The sequence below is a fragment of the Leuresthes tenuis genome, unplaced genomic scaffold, assembly GCF_036924035.1.
Source record: "Leuresthes tenuis unplaced genomic scaffold, fLeuTen1.0.hap1 SCAF_8, whole genome shotgun sequence".
Classification (NCBI taxonomy): Eukaryota; Metazoa; Chordata; class Actinopteri; order Atheriniformes; family Atherinopsidae; genus Leuresthes; species Leuresthes tenuis.
This window is the reverse complement of record NW_027325362.1, coordinates 23,826,554-23,847,709: the sequence shown is the minus strand read 5'-3', so window position 1 is coordinate 23,847,709 and position 21,156 is coordinate 23,826,554. Positions and strand designations below refer to the sequence as shown.

Sequence of the window (21,156 nt, the reverse complement as noted above, 5' to 3'; positions counted from 1 at the left end):
TCACTAACCCCGTGCGTTCATGATCATGTAACCACTCCCACTCGTGGCTGGTGGAAAATTACCAGCTTACAAGCAACAGGCAAATGAATGGTATTTGCGGCTCATCGTATCGTTCAAACCATAAGTGTACCTGCGTGTGACAACCGCTCTTCATTTGGGGAAATCTTACATTTTAAAGTAGCAGAACCCCAAATGATGACCTCAGTGGACGAAATCATTAAGCTGGACTCGTTCGCAGCCAATACTGTGCAGAAGGGGCAGTAACTCCATCTCGCACTTAAAAACGGGATCGGTATAAAACTTTTGAGTTGGGGAGTTGCGTTTAAAATAAGCGGTCGCTCAGTTAATCGCTATCATGTTACACGAAGGGATGTAGAAGTCCATTCTGCATGGGAGTCTGCCCTCTTTTTCTCTCCGGGCGGAGTAGTCGCGTGGGCGCTTGAGCGAATTTAAATAAATTGACAGGCCAATCACTCAATGGCAGGCCAAGTAGGAAGTCTCCGCCGAAGGCGTAGCCAATCAATGCGCGAGGTGGGCGTAGCCCTAGTCCAAACTTTACGCGGCGCCATCGGCTGAAAACTAAACCGAGATGGAATCTCCCAGTCTGAACCGGTTTCAACCGGTTGTGAGTTAGTTGCTTGAGAGAGGAGAGAAGGCGCAGGCACAGAACCTCTATACCGCCCCGCTGGAAAATCATAAGAGTAACGAATTAATTAGTGAATCAAGGTTTACTTTGTTTCGTAAAATGTATCGGAGTGATAGATTACTGGGTTTGCCGTAATAGTAGTTTTGGAATCCACATTATTGATTCTTACCAGCCAGACATCCCTCACTGTTGGAGCTGAGATAGTCAACGCTGCAGTAATAGGAAATCTTTTCTAATCATCAGTGATACTGAAGTATTCACTATATCTTGTAGCTCCTTGGGCAAACGCCACTCTTTTTGAGTCAGAGCCTTGGACTTTAGGTAGGTAACTGGGGTGAATTACAAACCTGCCATGCTGTGATTAACATTTCTTGGCTTTACCTGTGAACTGAATAAAATGTACATATAAATATGTGTTATTTGAAAATTGAATAGGCTTTAACAGTGCTTTTGGAAAACCGCTAATTCAGAGTGCAATGGCATCAGTGGGATAACCAAGTAGCTTTCAACCGCCCGCTAGCTAGCATTTACCGCTGTACAAGGATAAGCTAACGTCAGAGAAAGTGCTGTAACTCAGTCTAAACTAAATGCATAACTAACAGAGGCTGCACATCGTGACTTAAAGCGCGACAATGCAGATGAATTAGTAACGAAACGCTGTATGGTTTAATCCTCGCCTCTCCCACCACAGCAGCATCACTCGTGTGCGAGATCTGAGCGGATGTCAAGTTGATGTTGCTCGGCTAGGCACTCAGCAGTCGCGAGCGTTAACTTTACCCGAGCACACTGTGAAGCGTCTGAAAATGGAGCGAAATCTAGATGTCTCCAGTCTCTCTGGAGTGCAGCCGCTCCACAAAACATCAACTTCCCGGGATAGTGGTGATGATACAGTGAGTAAGGCTAATCTGTGGGCGTCCTCAGTCCCTGGCATCGTTGGTGGGAGTGGTTGTAGTGAGCTGCGAAGGACCACATGTGACCTGTTCATGCTACACGCTAACGACTAGCTGGAAATACACTGTAATTGCGAGCTAATTTTAGCACCACGAGTGAGGAGCACTCGTGCCGCGTGCACGCTGTTTACATAATTGTAGGTAAGCATAGTTCTAGTAACAGTTAATGTAATCCGAAGATTAATGCGCATCACTTCATTTAATTAACCGTCCGCGTGTGTAATTTGCGTTAGGTCGGAGTCTGCAGGAGAACTCTTACTTGCAGAAGTAAACAATATGACGTCGCTTAGTATATCCGGCACGTGGCTCGATAAAACCTTAATATGTGGTCAATTAGAGAAAAGAAGGATAACTAGTACAACTGAGCGGGGTTCATGGACAGGCGGTTCACCGACTACCTGCTCGCCTCAATATTTGATGCAACTATAGTTTAAACAAACAGGGTAATGTCACTGGTTTTGGTTTTTGAATGGTTTACTCAACCGTATACTGATCAATATCACCCTATTTTTTGAAGATAATGCAGCTGTTAAATGCTCTTCCATTGAACTGAAAGGTTTTTATTGCAGTGCAATGACTGAGTGAGATGTTTCAGTTTCCTCTAACAAAACCTGAGTCCTGGAGAGGACCAGAGTTGCCTTATGCATTAATTTCCTTCCCTTTGTTTACTTTTTGAACTGTGACAAGCATGTGGCACTGTGAGCTTCACTTTTAAAATGACAGTTCACAGGTGGGTTCAGGGGATGTTTGTGACATGGTCAGCTGTTTGGACTTGTCTCTAAACACACCATTCACATGACTTTGCCATTGAATGTGTTCTATGCACTCACAACCCCCCTCCCCCTCCCTCTACTGTCCTTGTTGCAGAACTCTATGCCAGCAATTATGACAATGTTAGCAGACCATGCAGCGCAGCAGCTGCTGGACTTCAACCAGAAATTGGATATCAACCTGCTGGATAATGTGGTGAACTGCCTATATCATGGGGTAGGACCACAGGTATGTTTTTGGCTTTCTGTGCCACTCTCTAACACAGACCTGATCTAGAACACCCCCCCCCCCCCCCCTTCTTCTTCTCCTTCATGTTCTACTTTACTTTCTCAGACTTGTTTTCAGGTCTTTTTCGCGGGCTCTTGGTCTTAAGTCTTAAGTGACCCTCCATGTTTGTATTACAGCAAAGAATGGCACAAGAGGTGTTGACGCACTTAAAGGAGCACCCGGATGCCTGGACAAGAGTGGACACCATCCTTGAGTTCTCCCAGAACATGAACACCAAAGTAAGCTTGCGCAGACCCCCCCCCCCAAAAAAAAAAACCCTTTACACTTTCAGTTCACGTCGAAGCGTTTTTATGTACCGACGGGTACATATCGTGTGCTGCTCGACTTCAGCAGATTTAATAAAATATTCATCAGTCAGTTTGTCTAATGCCCTAAATGTTGCACTATACACCTTTTTTTTTTTTGTTCTTCTGATTAAAATAAGTCCTTTTGGATCCAAGCCCCCCTATTCAAACAAAAGACTGTTATCTTGTTCTCGCACTATAGTCTAAAGACCAAATAAGGTATGAGAAAGTCTGGCCTGCTGGTTCCAGCAGGGAACGAGCTGCTGCTATTTACCGTCTTTCCTAATTATTCCGGGGATACCAGCCATATTGATCTTGGCTGTCATCATTCAACAAATAGCAATAAAAAGTTGTTTTTTTTTTTTTTTTTTTTTTAAAGCAGCAGAGGTTCAAGCAAACTTCTGCACAAGTCAGTGGGCAGTTACCTCACTGCCCTTCAGACTGGTGAGATGCATTAAACAACTCACAGCTGCATCCACCACAAAATGGCTTATACCTGAAATGATGATCCCTAATCCAAATATCCGCGACAAGGAGATCAGTGTGTGAGTTCCGGCAAATTCACAACCTCCTCCTAGTAGTTTTAGCAAATTAAACTTTTTTTTTTATTATTTTCCTGTAAGATTGTTCTGAACACTTACATCACATTTGCTAATGTCTGAGATTATGTGTCGACGGTACTGTTTCTAGGTTTAAATTTGACAAATTGCAAATGAAATCGGGCATTGAAGGGAAAGATTAAACAAAGGGAAATGCATCAAACTGCATTTGCCTCGATTCATTAGTTTTAAAGGCGCATCATTGCGAAGCACCATGAACTTTTGGCTTTTTGTTAGCAGTTATAATCGTTCTGATTTTTGAAAATGTAATAAATTCAAGTTGTGACTATTTGACATTAATCACAATGTTCCATTATGTTTATGGCTTGTAATAGGAAGAAAAGTGGTGTGTCATCCTGTGCGTCTTGACACAGCTAGGCTTTGACGGCAGGCCTCCACAAGGTCTACCCTTTTTAAATTACCTTTGACTGAATTCTGTTCATCCGTTTCTATTGCATCTGTTTTACTGGACAGATAGAGGGTGCAGGCTGCAGTCAGTAGGATCCATTGTAGAGAGACATTTGTAATGACTTAATTTCACCTGTAGGGATCATGGCACTATTCCTGACTCCCTTCTCTTTTACAGTGCACCCCCCCCCCCCCCCCCGGCCCTTTCTGCTACTCTAATTTATTTTGTTTTCTCGGTCAGCCCCACTCTGAAGAATGTCCCTCTCTCAGCTAAAACGTTGCAAAGTATTCGGCTGTTTGTCCTCGGACCTCTTTTTGGGGCTCGGGGAGTTAAAGGTGAAACAAAGAGCACCAGCGCTCCAGATGACACCTGTAAACGGTGTCGTCAGTGAGCCCGTAAGGAGATTTCACCTTTAATCTTACAGCATTCCTGTTTTGCAGCACATTGTTAATCCTGCTTTATTAACATCCTACACTACAGGTCCTCTTTTATTCATTTCCCCAAAGCATTGTTCTCTTAAAGCGATGATCCCTACAGTTGAAACAGTCAGTTGAAGTTACACTAGATCAAAGATTAACTTGGAAGTAAAGTGTTGACTTTTCTTGCTTCATGCTTTACAATTGAGCAATCATGAATAATCCAAAACTCAACCTGTGGTCGGTCTTGCTGTTCCTTATGACACACCAGTTGAAGGAATCTGGTTTACGTTCACCATGTAAATGAACCATAATATATGTGATAGCTTTTAGAGAACTAACTCATCCGGGGTTGGGTATCGACAACATTTGGATGTTAATTCTGACACTTTAAGATGAGGTTTGGATTCTTGGGTGCTGACCCAAAGTAACAACATTGGTGATAGAAATCCGAACGAAGGAGGCTACCTGTTTTTCATGCATTACTTATGTTGTTCTGAACACTGCGATGCTACTGTAAGCGCTTTATCACAACCCATAAGCTGGTATTTGAGCTATGGTCACATTTCCCTATAGCGCTGTCTTTTTGACCTTGGCTACATCTTTTCAGGATCCTCATACACGCACAGCACAGGCTGAACCTCTGTGGTCAACAGAAACGCAGCTGGTTCAGACTTTGCTGTCAGGGGTCAGAAAGCAAAATCAGATCCCATTAAGGATAATTTCCAACCTTTTCAGGGGTTATGATAATAAGATAAATAAAAAAGTTCTCGATGCCCAACTCTACATGGTTTGTGCAGCCTTGGTAAAATAAATGTTTTAACACAAACCGTGTCTTTGTAGACCATCAGGCTCTCATTTGGAGCATTCCTGGTTAGTGGGTTGATATATTTTTCTGCTGTCTGGTGTGATGCTGTGAGAAACAGCAGGACTTCTGCAGTGTTCCAGCTTAATTCTGCTGGTAGACAGAAAACAAAACCAGTGAATATTGTGCAAAAAAAAAAAAAAAAAAATCTGCATGAGAGACGTGGTTTAATCCAGTCAAATTTAGAAATGAATGTTACGACAGGCTGGTCCACCTCATACTGTTTTTGGTTTGTATTAAAGTTGCACACTGCTTATTATTGAACGTTGTGATGGCTCCGTCCTAACCCCACTCCCTCCTTGCCTGTTGCAGTACTATGCGCTTCAGATACTGGAAACGGTTATCAAAACAAGATGGAAGATTCTGCCCCGGACTCAGTGTGAAGGTAAAACTTTCTTTTGTGGGACAAATCACAGAAGTTGCTGGTTCAGTCAATGTTGGGGCGTTTTTAGAAGTTGTGACGTGCGGTTGCCATGTTGAAGAGTATTCCCTCACGAAGCATGCTGGTTTGTTTTCTGCTTGACTGGTGAGCACCGGCTGCTGCAAAGTGGTTTAATTCAGCCCTTTAGCAACAACCCAAAACTCTATGGCTCTGTTTTGGTGTTCCAAACCGCTCAGTGAGGAGCACCTTCTGAAGATGTAGAGCGAATAAAGTTACTTATAGTTGTTATTGTCTCAATTGCATTAAAATACCAAAAACCCTGTGAAATTTGAGTGTGTTTCTGCCTTTAAAGATGGAACAGTGAGACATTCAGATTGCTGCTTTGAGCCTATCTGTCCTGTCATTCCCTGATGGGTTGTTTGGTTTAACCCCCACCATTTTATTTATTTATTTATTCATTTAAACCCACCAGTAGCTGCCTCCAAAATGATAAGCTTCAGTATATAACACACTGGAACGTGTTATGTGGTTGATCAGGTAGATTCAGCATTCTCAATTTGTTTTTATTCATTCATTTTCTAATAATTGATGTCAAATGCTCCCATGTGTTGTAATATGTTTTTTTTTTCTTCTTCTGACAATGACAAGATATATGTCGAATGTCCAGACTTTAATTGCTGCCTAATTGTTTGCATGTCACCGCCTCCAGCTTGAAGCAGTTAGGATTAGGTTGTTTCTGAGAGTTTCAAAGCAGAGGTTTGACAAAAAGAAGAACTCTGAAAGAAAAGAAATCATTCATTTTTTTTTTCCTTGTTTGAGCAGAAAGCAGCGATAATGGAATAAAATTGCTAATCAATGTCAAATCAGTTGATTCTGCCTCCCGCCATTCTTCTATAATTTTGCTCAAAATTCATTTTTCCCATTGACCTAAGACTTGCCTGCTTCTGACCGTAGATGCCTGAATTTTGTTCAAGTGGCAAACCCAGTGCAGGGCGACCGGCAAGTATGTCTTTTCCCCCCTTGTGTCAGAGTATTGCCTCGTTTTTCGGCTCCTCTCACTGCACCCCAGCACATGATTTTCAGTACAGCTCCAGTCGAGGGACAGATGTGAGGGAGCTGAGAACACAGCGTTTAAGACGTTCTGCTCACATTGACAGTCTCGACTGTGAGAAATGTAACTTCCACTGAACGTTTTTTTTTTTTTTTTTTTTATATAGCCCAGTAGAAGTTCAGTGGCAGTTGCAGCCCACATCCATGTATTTATCAATTGGCTTTGCAACAGTATGTGAATGGGAGACCACACCTTCTGTCAAAGTGTACAAATGTGGGATAACATTGGCAGTTGTAGCTTGTTTGATACCAGCAGACTGTTTGAGGGTTACAGAGTAATGTGCTCCAGGCAACTCGTCATGTCAGGATATGTTGACAGGGATGTTTTTTTTTGTTTGTTTTTTTTTCTTCTTCTTTGGTGCGCGTTAACATTCTTCTTCTGGTGTCTTTGTGTACTTGCCAGGTATTAAAAAGTATGTTGTCGGACTCATTATCAAGACCTCATCAGATGCTTCAAACGTAGAGGTGAGTGAACTTTGAAACTGAATCAGACCAATTAGTTTTTGGGTAACCGTATGAATGTTTTGGTGGAGGACTTGTGTGTGGGACCCATGACATTTACATGTAACTAAAATGTTTGTCTAAGATTTGAGCTTGATTCCAAGATAGATGGATAGATGGAACACAGCAGCCATGGAGCTCTGTAAGTCAGGCCATAAGTGGTTACCTCTGGAGCTTTTCTGGCGTATTCAGCCATATTGAGCACTAAAACTCTCAGAGGTTTTAGATGTTGAGCTCAACACTGATCAAATCATTTTCTATGTTGCATTAAGACAACATTGCATCTGACTTACGAGTGCTGAAGTTACACAAGTGTTTAGATCAGCAGGAAAGCAGAAGCCCTGTTGGCTACATATGTTACCAAGTTTTGTTACAAGCTTTATTTTTCCTGGTGAAGTCTAATGTTGGCAGTGCTGATTTTAAAAATAAAGAATAAGATCTAAAAAGAAAAGAACAAATAAAAATGAAAGTAGTTTGAACAAGGGAAAGGGCGGAAAAGACTTAAATGAAGCTTAAAATTGACTTTCAGTGAAAAATGACTCTGGAATTGAAATGAGATGCTGTTTTGTTGCCACTTAAATGTTGTGAGAACACCACATTTGCCTTTAATAAGAGGTTATTAGTGGATTGGATTCAGTGAGGCTGACCCAAAAATGATGTTTACTACCTGACTGTTACTGTTTAACTGGAAAAGCAACTCTCAGGATGTGTTTCTGCTTTTAATTTGCATCACTTTTTAGTCTGCAACTCACGACACAGTAAAATCCGACTTTTTTTGCATTCAAACCCATTTCAGCAGACTGTTTTGATGCATGGATTGACTTTGAGCTGCGTTTGCAAGGCGGTTCTATATGTTGTCATAGTAAGCTGAAAATTCTACACAGCTTGGAAAACCATAGCCATCATCGATGCATGATGTCATCGCATACTTCACCCAGAACTGTCATTTTAGGATGAGTTGGACTCATGATTTGCATACTTTATGCGTGACCAGTCCCAACATGTTCTCATCCATTTACTCTCTTAACAAGTGGTGGCATCCCTTTTCTCTTTAGTTTGCCGTGTTCAAAATGAGTTCTGCAGGTGAGACGGTGTAACGGAAAGTAATTGTTTCTTGTTTCTGTGTGTTTTTAGAAAGAAAAAGTCTACATTGGGAAGCTGAACATGATCCTGGTTCAGGTAAGTTTCAGGAGAAAAGAAAGTGCCACGTCACTCGGCTGCAGTGGAGGCGTGTTTTTGCAGACTTCAACATGCGGCGTCCAAAATTCCCATCGTCAGACAAATCTTTTGTACACATGCACGGATTCGGTGAAACTTGGTCACACACGGTCCTTGTGAGCTGTTGGTTATGTTGTGAATATGAACTTACGTGTCAGTGAGGATGACTAAAACCAGCCTGAGAGTTTTTATGTCAGCCCCATCGACACAAAGCAATTAGCCACTCTGGCGTTGGAAGCAATTCATTGTGCTCTGTTTTTCTAAGCCCACAGTGCTGGATGGAAGTCATTTTGAGAGGCACAAAGAAAAAGGAAACGAGCAGTTAGAATTTAAGATATCGACCGTAACAAAAAGAATAATGTGACAAAGCAGCGTGGAACATTTTACTCGTTGCTTAGAACCTGTAGAGGATACTGATGAGTATAAAAAAAGAAGATATGTATGACATGGAGGCCACTGTGAGAGTACCGTACTATACGCGTCCATGTTTGAGACGGATACACATATTCTCGCTTCCAAAGTATCACGACGGATCTGTATTCAGGCAAACGGACAAAGGTAGTTGTGGATTATTGATCGGGTGCTTGCAGGTTATAAACTGAGCACTATGAACTTTTAAATCTCTAAAGAATCTGGAAAGCTTGGTCTGAAAAGTAAGAAAATAATCAAAAACCTCACTTGCGCTTTTTGTCCATCTACGTATAGTTTAAAAATCAACACAACCGTCGCCAGTTAAGTGCATGATTCCTTATTTAAAATGCGTGTTCTCTCTTGTTGAATGCCTCAGATAAAGTAAAGGATTTATTTTTTTTAACGAGAACCAGAGAAGCCAAGAAGAAGCATACAGATATGTTTATGATGAGTGAATTAGCCGATAAAACCACAACGATGGCTATCGAGGAATGACTTTTCCTCGATGGCGATATGAAACATGGTCGATATTCTTTTCGATGGATGACATTCTTCAATCTTTTGACAGACAATACGAATAGCCAATGACAGCGAGAGTTGCGCCGCGTGTTCGGTGGTGTGTATTTTGGTTTTAGTGTGCACTGCACTTTTCCCCATGTCCTAACAAACAGAAAGGCTAAATGAGACTGGGGATTTATCAGCTGTGGCATGTGTAAAAACATTTTGACAGACCTCCGTGTCTGTGTTTGATGTATATTTATTTATATGAGGGGGAGAATGACAGGATCATTAACTAAATGAGTGACTTTGCATTGGTATCATTGAGAGTGAGTCACCACTTGCGTCAGCTGAGCTAACATTGCGTTGGCCTTGAAGGACACAAGATGTCCATGTGTATTGGATTTGAACATTTGTCCATCAGAAACTTTTCTTCAGTCTGTTTTTTTTTTTTTTCGTTGGATGTTTCCAGAAAGTTCGTCAGGCCGTTGCTTTTAGCAGCCACAGTTTCATCCCCTCAGTCTTTGTCTGACTCCAGCATGTTTGTGCTTGAATCTGCAGATCCTGAAGCAGGAGTGGCCCAAGCACTGGCCCACCTTCATCAGTGACATTGTAGGGGCGAGTCGCACCAGCGAGAGTCTCTGTCAGAACAACATGGTCATTCTGAAGCTGCTCAGCGAGGAGGTCTTTGACTTCTCCAGTGGCCAGATGACCCAGGTTAAAGCCAAGCATCTAAAAGACAGGTCAGGATCGTCAGAAACCTTCATCATTATGTCATTGTGAAACTTTCTATCAAAATCAAAGCATTGTATCAGCATTTTTAATCCAAATACTTCCCAAACATCAAATGAATCCTACAACTTTCTTGATAAGGAGATCTGAAAATGCTCTTTATTTAATTAGTAATAGTTCAGATCATCATGATCTGAGTATCTCTGTGTCCGATGCGAATGTTCAATTCTGACATGTTTTTCTTTCAGCATGTGTAATGAATTCTCCCAGATATTCCAGCTTTGTCAGTTTGTCATGGTACGTTCACCCACATCTTACTTCCAGCATCAATGTAAAACCTCCTGGGATCTTCTTCAGCACACCCGCTCTTTCCTCATCTATTTGTGTCTTCGGCTGCACTTTAGGAAAATTCCCAGAACGCCCCCCTGGTTCACGCCACTCTGGAGACCCTCCTGCGTTTTCTCAACTGGATTCCACTTGGATACATCTTTGAAACCAAACTGATCAGCACGTTGGTCTATAAGGTGCGGCTACGCCGACACGCACAGAGTTGTTTTATTCTCACTGTCAAACTCCAGATGGTTCAGTGAATAACACAAAACCTGCTTTGAACGTTCTGCAGTTCTTGAACGTGCCCATGTTTCGCAATGTGACGCTGAAGTGCCTGACAGAAATCGCTGGTGTGAGTGTCAGCCAGTATGAGGAGCAGTTTGTTACCCTCTTCACGCTGACCATGTGCCAGCTCAAGCAGGTGGGTTGAAATGTTGGATTGGGATGAAGCGGATTTGACATTTGCCCTCGTCTCTGATTGGCATTTTAACTCGAGCCATCTCTGCACAGATGCTGCCCCTGAACACCAACATTCGGTTGGCCTACGCCAACGGGAAGGACGACGAGCAGAACTTCATTCAGAACCTCAGTCTGTTCCTATGCACGTTCCTTAAAGAGCACGGCCAGCTCATTGAGAAGCGGCTCAACCTCAGAGAGACGTTAATGGAGGTGAGAAGTTTAGCCACGAGATTTTTCTGCTTGGAATAACAGCTTATTTACTAGTTGCATCGGAGGAATTCGGAATAAAACAGAATGTCAGGGCAGTACAAAAAGGATGTAATGTCTTTACTGACTGTGTCATTGTTCCCTTGATTCTTCTTCAGGCCCTCCACTACATGCTCCTGGTGTCTGAGGTAGAAGAGACTGAGATCTTCAAAATTTGTCTCGAGTATTGGAACCACTTAGCAGCTGAACTCTACAGAGAGAGTCCATTTTCCACATCTACGTCCCCTCTGCTCTCCGGCAACCAACACTTTGACGTGCCCCCACGCAGACAGCTGTACCTTCCTGTTCTCTCCAAGGTACCGTCAGCTGTGAAAATCCTTTGTCAAAATGACTAAAGAATGCGTTTTGGGCATGTTGAAGGCAAAAGAGTGTCGTGATTATGGTGGAATTTCTAAAATCTGCCAGCGCCGAAGGTACAGTTTAATTTCTTGGAACCTGCGGCGTCTTAGCTTGCAGTCACACTAGAATCAGTTGGCACCATTCAAAGACAGGTGGCTGCTGCAGTGCTGCCAAAACGGTCGCCAGATACACTATTACTGAAAATCAGCAGCTCTGTAAAGTTTTCTTCTTCTTCTTCTTCTCCCCTGGTGCTGATATTTAATAACAGTGTGTAAATGTTTCTAAGATTGTCTCACATCTGAGCTCTATCGATGTTTCTTTTAGTTTTTTCGTGTGCGTGGATGCTGACGGGTGGCTTTATGTCTTGTGACAGGTGCGTCTGCTGATGGTGAGTCGGATGGCCAAGCCAGAGGAGGTCCTGGTGGTGGAGAATGACCAGGGGGAGGTGGTCAGAGAGTTCATGAAGGACACAGATTCCATCAACCTCTACAAAAACATGAGGGAAACCCTTGGTATGACTCATTAAAGAGGGCATCTGAGATCACATCCTCTTCAGTTATCATTAGTTTTCAACTTCTTGGTCGTAACCATAAACAGTTACAATTGAATACTTCTATACTCACTGATCACACTCATCCTTTAAAGATTAGGTTGTTTCTTCTTAGCACTATTTAGATATTTAGGTATTTGGACATGGAAGGAGAGGTAGGTGTTGGCACTGCTGGCTGGCTGGCGCCTGTTTGTGTGGATTTCCTCCAGATGCTCTTGATTTTCTCCCACAGTCCAAAGAAATGCGTTCTGGATGGACTAAAAACACTGAAAAAGATTGGCTAGTAGTTCAGGGTGTTTTGACCGGATTAGGAAAAGGTGTTTGAATCATGGATGGCTGTAAGGGAAGGGAGAGCTTCAGACTATTGACAGGACGCTGAAAGATGGTAGAATGGTGTCTGTAAGTAAGCAACTGCTGCAGCTGGACTTTGATGGCTTGACCAGTAACACTCACAACACTGTCTCATGTTTAGCATCTTTTTGCAGGTCTAACTCCGTTGAGCAGATGTTGTACACATGTTGATAGTATCTAATGTCTCGCTGTTCTGCAGTGTACCTCACTCACCTGGACTACGCGGACACAGAACGCATAATGACAGAGAAGCTTCACAACCAAGTGAATGGCACGGAATGGTCCTGGAAAAACCTCAACACATTGTGCTGGGCCATCGGCTCCATCAGTGGGGCCATGCACGAGGAGGACGAGAAGAGGTTCCTGGTTACCGTCATTAAGGTATTTAAAACAAAGAGCCGAAGTTATCCTCGCAGAATTCTCACATTCCAAGTTAATTGCAGGCATCAATAGAAAGTATGTGAACCGACATTCTTTTTGCTTTTCCAAACTTCCAGTGTGAATGCGCTCAGTTCTGACTGTCAGTCAGAAGTTAAGCCCTTGAGCTCTGATATGTGCGGAGTCTTAGTGATCTCGTGTTTTATTTTCAGGATCTGCTGGGTCTGTGTGAGCAAAAACGAGGAAAGGACAACAAGGCCATCATTGCCTCAAATATCATGTACATTGTTGGTCAGTACCCGCGCTTTCTCAGAGCCCACTGGAAGTTCCTCAAGACTGTGGTCAACAAACTCTTTGAATTCATGCACGGTAAGAATTTTAAACCATTTAAAGGGGGGGGGGGGTGGCACAGTCGGTTGGATAAACCTGACTGATTTTTGATGGTGTGAAATGCTTCATGTCACTTATTTCTTCATCAGAGACCCACGACGGAGTTCAGGACATGGCGTGTGACACCTTTATTAAGATAGCCCAAAAGTGCAGGCGTCATTTTATCCAGGTGCAGGTGGGAGAGGTGATGCCCTTTATCGACGAGATCCTAAACAATATCAACACCATCATCTGTGACCTCCAGCCTCAACAGGTCAGCAAGCAGACGCTGATTTGCAGATTAGTGACCCGTTAGCAGAGCACACAGCAGCACGGCTCCTCATACACATCTCCTCTTCTTTGCTTTCGTGTGCAGGTGCACACCTTCTACGAGGCGGTGGGTTATATGATCGGGGCCCAGACGGACCAGGCTGTTCAGGAGCACCTGATAGAAAAATATATGCTGCTGCCCAATCAAGTGTGGGACAGCATCATCCAGCAGGCCACCAAGGTGGGAGAGCAGTGCCGAAGCAGTAAGTGATTCCACAGAGAAGCATCAACGTTTGAAACGCTCCTCTGTTCCCTCCTTTGCTCAGAATGTCGACATCTTGAAGGACCCAGAGACTGTAAAACAGCTCGGCAGCATACTGAAGACCAACGTCAGAGCCTGCAAGGCTGTGGGACACCCGTTTGTCATCCAGTTGGGACGGATTTACCTGGACATGCTCAACGTCTACAAGTGCCTCAGCGAGAATATCTCTGCTGCCATTCAGACAAACGGTAAGGGGGGGGGGGGGTTGTTGAACTGCAGCCGGGTGACAACATGTCTGCATGAATCACTGTTTACATGGGCACCACATAACAGGCATTTGAGACCATTGGTGGGGGGGTGTTAGGAGGTTCTTCAGGTGCTGTTCAAGGTTCAAAACCTTTATTACACAGCGATTTACACCATGAACTGAAATTCCTTCTTAGCTTGATTACCTTCACACAAAATGGTGATAAGGTTAGAATAAAACGAATACGACATAATACAAGGTCCCCACCTCTGCCGGCTCAGAGACCTTCCTCCTGTGTACCTGCACGCTGGACACCAACGGGTAACACAGGAGTGTGAATCAGGCTGTGGGAAAGGGGCCAGTGGGTGTGATGGAGCACCAGGGGTGGGGACGGGGACGCTGTTGTTTCTTGGCTGTTCAGAAGTCTGATGGCCTGTTGGTAGAAGCTGTTTATGAGCGTTGTTCTTGATTTCACACTCCTGTACTGCTTTCCCAACAGCCGTGTGAAGAGACGGTGTTGTTGGTGTTTCTTAACCGTGTCGATCCCTTTTGATTTCCCCGCTGATGTAAATGTCCTGCAGGGATGGAAGACTGTTCTGGTGATGAACTGTACAGTCCTGCAGGCCAGCTTCCAGGCTGGCACTGTCTTCTGATTGTGACGTCCAAACTAACAGAACAGATATTAACGGAGGGGAAACCTGTCCTCTGTAATGTCTGCATTTGTTGAGTCCTTGTATGTGTTAAATCTTTCTTCTTTTAGTAATCATAAGTAATCATAATGATAAGTAATCATTTTTATGGTATTCAGCATTTGTATCACTCTGCATTTTCCTTTTTAACATAATCTTGCTTCAATATAAAAACGAAGTGCAAAAATGCAAAGCCTGCTGCAGCTTAAGTCATTTATCAGTCATGCACAGAACCGCCGGTCTGTGGAGTGAAACTTCCTTGACAAGCTTTTTTTTTCCTTTTTTTGGTGTGTGTTGCAGGTGAGATGGTGACGAAACAGCCGCTGATCCGCAGCATGAGAACTGTGAAACGAGAGACACTGAAACTGATCTCAGGCTGGGTCAGCCGATCAAACGACCCGCAGATGGTGAGAAGAGGCTCAGATATGTGGAAGCGCAGAGATCTGTCAACTTGTGTTGAGGCACAATGACCTTATTTTGTGCTGATAAACAATCGTCTGCAAACTTGATTGTTCAAAATAATGGGCTTTAAATGAAATGGTCCTCATTAGAAATTAGAAATGGACTTTAAGTAATAAAACATTTTATGTTGCTGTGGCAGATCTTTCTGCTTCTCTGCTACAATTTTTTTGCAAAGCATCAAAGACTGCTTGAACTATTTATTTTCCTCCAGAGATTTTGGGGGGGCTGGCGTTTTGCTCCTCACTGATCTATCTCACCATTTTCCAGGTTGGAGAGAACTTCGTTCCACCACTCTTGGATGCCGTCCTCATAGACTACCAACGTAATGTCCCTGCGGCCCGTGAGCCCGAGGTCCTCAGCACCATGGCGACCATCGTCAATAAGCTGGGAGGTCACATCACCAGTGAGATACCCCAGATCTTTGATGCCGTCTTTGAGTGCACCCTGAACATGATCAACAAGGTGAGGCCCACAGATCAGCTGATTGTGATGCGAGCAAACATTTAGGTCTGTTTTAGTTAATCGTGGGATGGGTAATTCAGCCCATCGACATGAAGTCTGATAGACTGTTCATATTGGTGAGGAAGCACATTAGTAATCAAGCACCAAATCCCTAAATAAACATTTGAATTAGCAGGTTTTATTGGCAAAAGGGCAGCTCTTTCTCCTGTGTCTTTCTAATATTCTAAAGCCCACAGTATTAGATATTAAATAAAGTATTGGATTGCAACATAATTGGCTTTTATGCTTGAAGGAAGACAAAAAAGATTAGCTGACTCTTTGTTTAGTTGGAGTCCTAAATGGAGGGTTCCTCCAGAATAACACAGCACTTAGTGCCATACAAAGTGGTTTGGTGGGGAAACAAGTGCTGGATGTTAAGGGGCCATTTTTATTTTGCCAGTACGATCCGTTTGTGTACCTGGGGTTTCATCATCTCAAAGTAAAGGCCAGTTTGTCTGCGTAGTTTATTTTGATAATAGTTGTAGTCTGTCTGTCATTCGAGGGAAAGATCAGAGGGTTCCTGCTGCCTGCGTTACAAAAAAACAGGTTTCTGGTGGAAAAACTGACAATCACCAGCTTGTTGCGGTTTTCTTGAGGCTGACTAGTCAGAGCCTGCAGAGAAGTGTTCCCACACTGTATAGTTCATACATTGTCTGCTTGGCAAAGCAGTCTTCGACCCTCTAGATTCAGCCAAAGTGTGTGTGAATCATGCAGGGCTCCGTCAGTGGAAAGCTGCGATGACCCATTATCCTGCATGATACAAAAGATGAATGCAGCTTTCAAACAGCAACCACAGGGGACAAATTCTTACATGATGTAGAAGAAGTAAATCTCTTAAAGCACCGTTTCATGTTTTTTTTGTAACAGAACTTTGAGGAGTATCCAGAGCACAGGACCCACTTCTTCTACCTGCTCCAAGCCGTAAACTCTCACTGCTTCCCTGCGTTCCTCGCCATCCCCCCGGCCCAGTTTAAGCTGGTGTTGGACTCCATCATCTGGGCCTTCAAACACACCATGAGGAACGTGGCTGACACCGGTACGATGGCAGGCCAACTTTCACACACTGCATCGGTTATATATTGAGCAACACTGCCTGAAGTTTGAATACAAATGATCAAAACTACATTTTGATTGACAAGCAGAAATGTGCAGAAGCTCTGGGACACATCCCCTCTGCCTGAAGCTCTGGTTGAACTTCAGAGAGCAGAAACGGTGCACATCCACCACTTCTGAGTGATCATGGCCATTCAGACACTGTAATGCTCCACTTGTTGAGAACTCCTCACTGTGTATGAAGTGGAAGCGTGTTCTGTGTTTCTGCTCCCGCAGGTCTGCAGATTCTGTACACGATGCTGCAAAACGTGGCCCAGGAGGAAGCAGCAGCTCAGAGCTTCTACCAGACGTATTTCTGCGATATCCTGCAGCACATCTTCTCTGTGGTCACCGACACATCACACACTGCTGGTGAGGTTACACACACACACGAGCCACGGGTGCATGGAGGTAATACAAAGTCTGATTCGTTAGAGATGTGGACAGCATGGAAAAAAGAATGCAAACGAGTTAATTTGAGCTTTAATTAAAAGTGGGCCTTCTGTGAGAATGGACTTCTCTGTGCTTCTTTTTGGATTAACATCACCCAACTCCCTCCTACCTCAGAGAAATGAATGCCCTTCAAATGTTATTTAAAGAAAAAAAAAAAGACTGCTTTAACGATCCATTTTCTGCTGTAAAAGTCTTCTTAAGTGTGTTGGTGTGTGTGCGTCCTGCAGGCCTGACGATGCATGCGTCCATCCTGGCCTACATGTTCAACTTGGTGGAAGAGGGGAAGATCACTTCTGCACTGAACCCTGCCACCCCCACCAGCAACCAGGTCTTCATCCAGGATTATGTGGCCAACCTGCTCAAGACTGCTTTCCCCCACCTACAGGAGTAAGTGTGAACACGACATGCAACATCTCTGCTCTGATCAGACTAACCTGTTTGGCATCTTTAATGGATTTATGTCCCTCTATTTATTAGTGCTCAGGTGAAGGTGTTTGTCACAGGGCTGTTCAGTTTAAACCAGGACATTCCTGCCTTCAAGGAGCACCTGAGGGACTTCCTGGTACAGATAAAGGTGAGCCTGCTGGACATGAACGACAGGGCCTTAGGTGGGGGATCAAACTGTTCAGACAGTCTTGTTACATCGTTACACTTTGACTTGATATAATGTGATATTTATTTGAGTTTTGTTTGCTGATGAGAGGAAGCAGATCAAGACCTGCCCGGCAGAGCTGCAGCTTTCATGTTTGTGTGTGCTGCAGGGACTTTGTTTTTGCTCACAGAGGTTATCAGAGCTAACTGCATAGCTCCCGTTTCCACAAATAGCATTCTCCTACATGGCCAGGTTGCCCTTTGAAGTTTATGGATGGTTTTTGGCTGCTTCTGACAATTTATTGTGGGAATAAAGCCGTGTATGCGAGGGACGCACACACACACACACACACACACACACACACACACACACTTAGTGATGGTGTGAATCTCTGAAATTACATCTTATACTCGTCATTTTAGATGATGAAGAGAGTCGCCATGCTTTTAAATGTCATTAAGGCACATTTTGTTTTCTGGCAAAGTTTGAAATCTCATGTTAATAAGGAGTTAAAGTACCAGGGGTGACTAGTATTACATTCTCAAAATTGATAGTGCCTGACTGGGATTTAATGAGACTCGTGGGATAAATGTAACAAACTAAAAATGAAGCTGGGGGCTTGCAGGGTAGAAGGTCTCGTCCTCGGAATCTCAGAGCTAACTCTGGCGCTGGCTTGTTCCCTGTGGTAGGAGTTTGCAGGTGAGGACACCTCAGACCTGTTCCTGGAGGAAAGGGAGGCGTCGCTCCGTCAGGCCCAGGAGGAGAAACACAAGATCCAGATGTCGGTGCCGGGCATCCTCAACCCTCATGAGATTCCAGAGGAGATGTGTGACTGAGCTCCCGCTCAACCAAACTTGTACAGTATCCAGATAACAAACAAACAAACAAACCCTAATCACAGCAAACACAACAAAACCCAAGAGAGGCACTTGTGTATGGTGGAAGGCAGCTCCGCCTCTGCAAAGTGGGCTGTCCTTTTGGATGTTTGTTGACCAAAATAATGCCAATACTATGTAAATGATTACTGTGTCACCCTGTGGCCCTTTTTACATAATCTGCGTTTTGTATGGAGACTTTTTGTGTATTAACTTTCCACAACTGTCAATCTACAGTAATGTTCTGTTGGTCTCTGCTCCATCCCAGACCCGCATGATAAAGTAGTAACAATTAGGACAAGTTAACCATCTTGATTCTGTTCGGTTTCCTTCACCTCCCTCATTCTGTTTCCCAGTTCTTCCCTTTCTTCCACATATTTGTTTATATATAAATATATTATATCCAGTCCGAGCAGGGTGTTTTGTGGAAAAACGGGCCAACGTGTCAAGTCGGCGTAGAAGCTTCTAGGTCGGTGTTGCGACAGACAGGAAGTGGTCTCGTATCAGCACTGCTTGTTTGGTGCCCCACAGCATTGTGGGAGAATGTGAATCTAGCGGAAAATGAATGAAGGCTGAGAGATGCTGCTTCGTGCTTCAGCATCTGTTGCTCATGAGTTGAGCTTCTCCTAAAAACTGGACTGCTGCCAGCAGGAGTTTTTTTTTGTTTGTTTTAGGGAAAGCAAAACCGAATATGTGCATATCATCCCAACTGTATAGCATCTTTAATACCATGGGAACATTTTTTTTTCTTTCCTCTTATTCTATTTTTTTTTCCTTTTTTGTTATTATGGGTGTGTGCGCGTGTGTGCTGTCGCTTAGTCGACATCAGCGTTTTGTTTTCCTCTAAGAGGATTGTTGCTCATTTGTGAGCCTTCATTAATGGGATGTTTTACGGAAGTGGCGGAGGTATTTATGGCTTCTTGGTTGGTTGCATCTTTATAACAATTCCTGTTTAACTCAGATGGCTTTCAGGATTTTGAATTGTACTAATTTAGGTTATTTACCATGCAGTAGTGCTTCAAGACGCTACCTTTCAGAGCAAATTGACAATTAAATTTGGGTTTACATTTAATTTTGTATTTTTACATTTTTCATTTGTACCTGTTTAAGTTCTGTCCAAATAAACAAAAGGCTTTTTTTTTTTTTTTTTGTCCAGAGAGCTAATAAATTGCCAACGAGTTTAATTAAGAAAGAATGTATAAATCCAAATAAGCACCCAATCTCTGATGGCAAATTTCCCTTCTCAAGGTGTTACTTTGTTGTGAACTTTTTGAACTGAATAAAGTTGAGAATTTTATAACCCTGCCTTTGCTCAGATTTAATTAAATTCTTTTTTTTTTTTTTTTCTGTTCCTGCCACTTCCAGTTTGACAAAATGAGGCTGCTTTCATTTGTATCTGCTGCAGTGCAACAGGAATGGTCAGCTGGAGCCATCCTGAGTCCAGCAGTGAAAAACAATCTTTTTTTTTTTGTGTGATCTAATTATAACCAAATTTATTTGGGTCATTATAAGACAGTGTACAATCCATGTTTCTCAGCTGTTAAGTGAAAGTGAAGTTAAACCAACTTCAGGTTTGTGAACATTTTTCTTTTTGATGTGAGGATTCTTGGTCACATTGTAAATCATCTCATTAACGTGCCGTCCCTCCTCTGTTCAGTGCTGTTCTACTCTTGCCGCATCTCATCTACTACAAACTGAGACTTGGGCTGTGCCTCTCTTCAGCCTCTCCCTCACACGCCGGTGTGAGCCCCTGATGATGAAAGCGATGATGGATGACGCCTGCCACACACGCACGGCGACATTCGACCATTTCCGCTCAGACAAATTTGGCCAAGCTTGGGGCCGTGTAAGCTGATCCCGCCACTAATCCCCGTTAACATACTGGTATTACATTAAAGGTTACAATGACGCTCGGCCACTGAAAGCCGTAACACTCCTCTGACGCAATCCCCACAACCTGATGCAACCAGCCAGAGTTGGTGGACTTTAAAGTTTAACCCAGCATCGCACTTCTTGACCTGCTTTGGTTCCTTTGGATAGAAGTCCGACTTCCTGTCACAATCTGGATGTCAGCGACTTCCTGTGGCTGCAGAAAGTCGCATGTACATTTTTATTTCTGCATGATTTGCAGTCTCTGGTGGACTTGAAACGTCTTTCTTCTGGTGTATTACCAGCTCGTGTTTGCTTTGATGTTATTATATACAGCCATCTCTGCAGGACCAGAATTCAGCCCGGCTGTAACCGGACCCCCTTCTCTCCCTTCCTGACCCACATCCAGAGATCTTCAGCCATTCTCGGCATCCACTGTCGAGGAGGAGGAGGAACAGCTGGGATAACCCCCACCTACATTGAAAGGAAAAAAAAAAATCTGCCCACTTTTCCTGCCCTCACACCTTATGTCCCCTTCTGCCCTGTGAGTACGCTGTGGGGAGGCAGGGTTATTAATACCCCTGTGAGCAAGCCTGACAGGAAGAGCCAGGTTACTCTCAAGCAGAGGGCGTTTGACCCTCTACCCAGTGGCACATACCAGCCCTCTGCCGGACTTTCACAAACTGCACACCAACACTGTGGATTAAAGCCTTTGTTGTGA

The 21,156-nt window shown here is 43.5% G+C and overlaps 1 protein-coding gene across 1 annotated transcript; it reads left to right on the top strand.

The window, feature by feature from the left end:
- The first annotated feature begins 575 nt into the window (after positions 1–575).
- Positions 576–19,866, top strand: xpo1b (exportin 1 (CRM1 homolog, yeast) b). The gene is made up of 25 exons (XM_072391481.1): positions 576–967; positions 2,464–2,595; positions 2,772–2,873; positions 5,541–5,613; positions 7,124–7,185; positions 8,356–8,400; positions 9,910–10,091; positions 10,329–10,377; positions 10,485–10,604; positions 10,703–10,831; positions 10,921–11,079; positions 11,235–11,432; positions 11,849–11,987; positions 12,576–12,757; positions 12,967–13,123; positions 13,234–13,397; positions 13,500–13,634; positions 13,720–13,903; positions 14,892–14,998; positions 15,321–15,515; positions 16,422–16,590; positions 16,884–17,018; positions 17,327–17,486; positions 17,577–17,673; positions 18,381–19,866. The coding sequence occupies exons 2-25, from the start codon at positions 2,470–2,472 to the stop codon at positions 18,525–18,527; spliced, it is 3,216 nt and encodes a 1,071-aa protein (XP_072247582.1). The 5' UTR covers positions 576–967; positions 2,464–2,469; the 3' UTR covers positions 18,528–19,866.
- Positions 19,867–21,156: the final 1,290 nt, after the last annotated feature.

Bases quoted from the DNA above. Each gene is read 5' to 3' on its own strand.
- xpo1b (XM_072391481.1), top strand. From the start codon at position 2,470: ATGCCAGCAATTATGACAATGTTAGCAGACCATGCAGCGCAGCAGCTG. The intron at 2,596-2,771 runs GTATGTTTTTGG...TTTGTATTACAG, and splicing joins ATCATGGGGTAGGACCACAG to CAAAGAATGGCACAAGAGGT. The intron at 7,186-8,355 runs GTGAGTGAACTT...GTGTGTTTTTAG, and splicing joins CAGATGCTTCAAACGTAGAG to AAAGAAAAAGTCTACATTGG.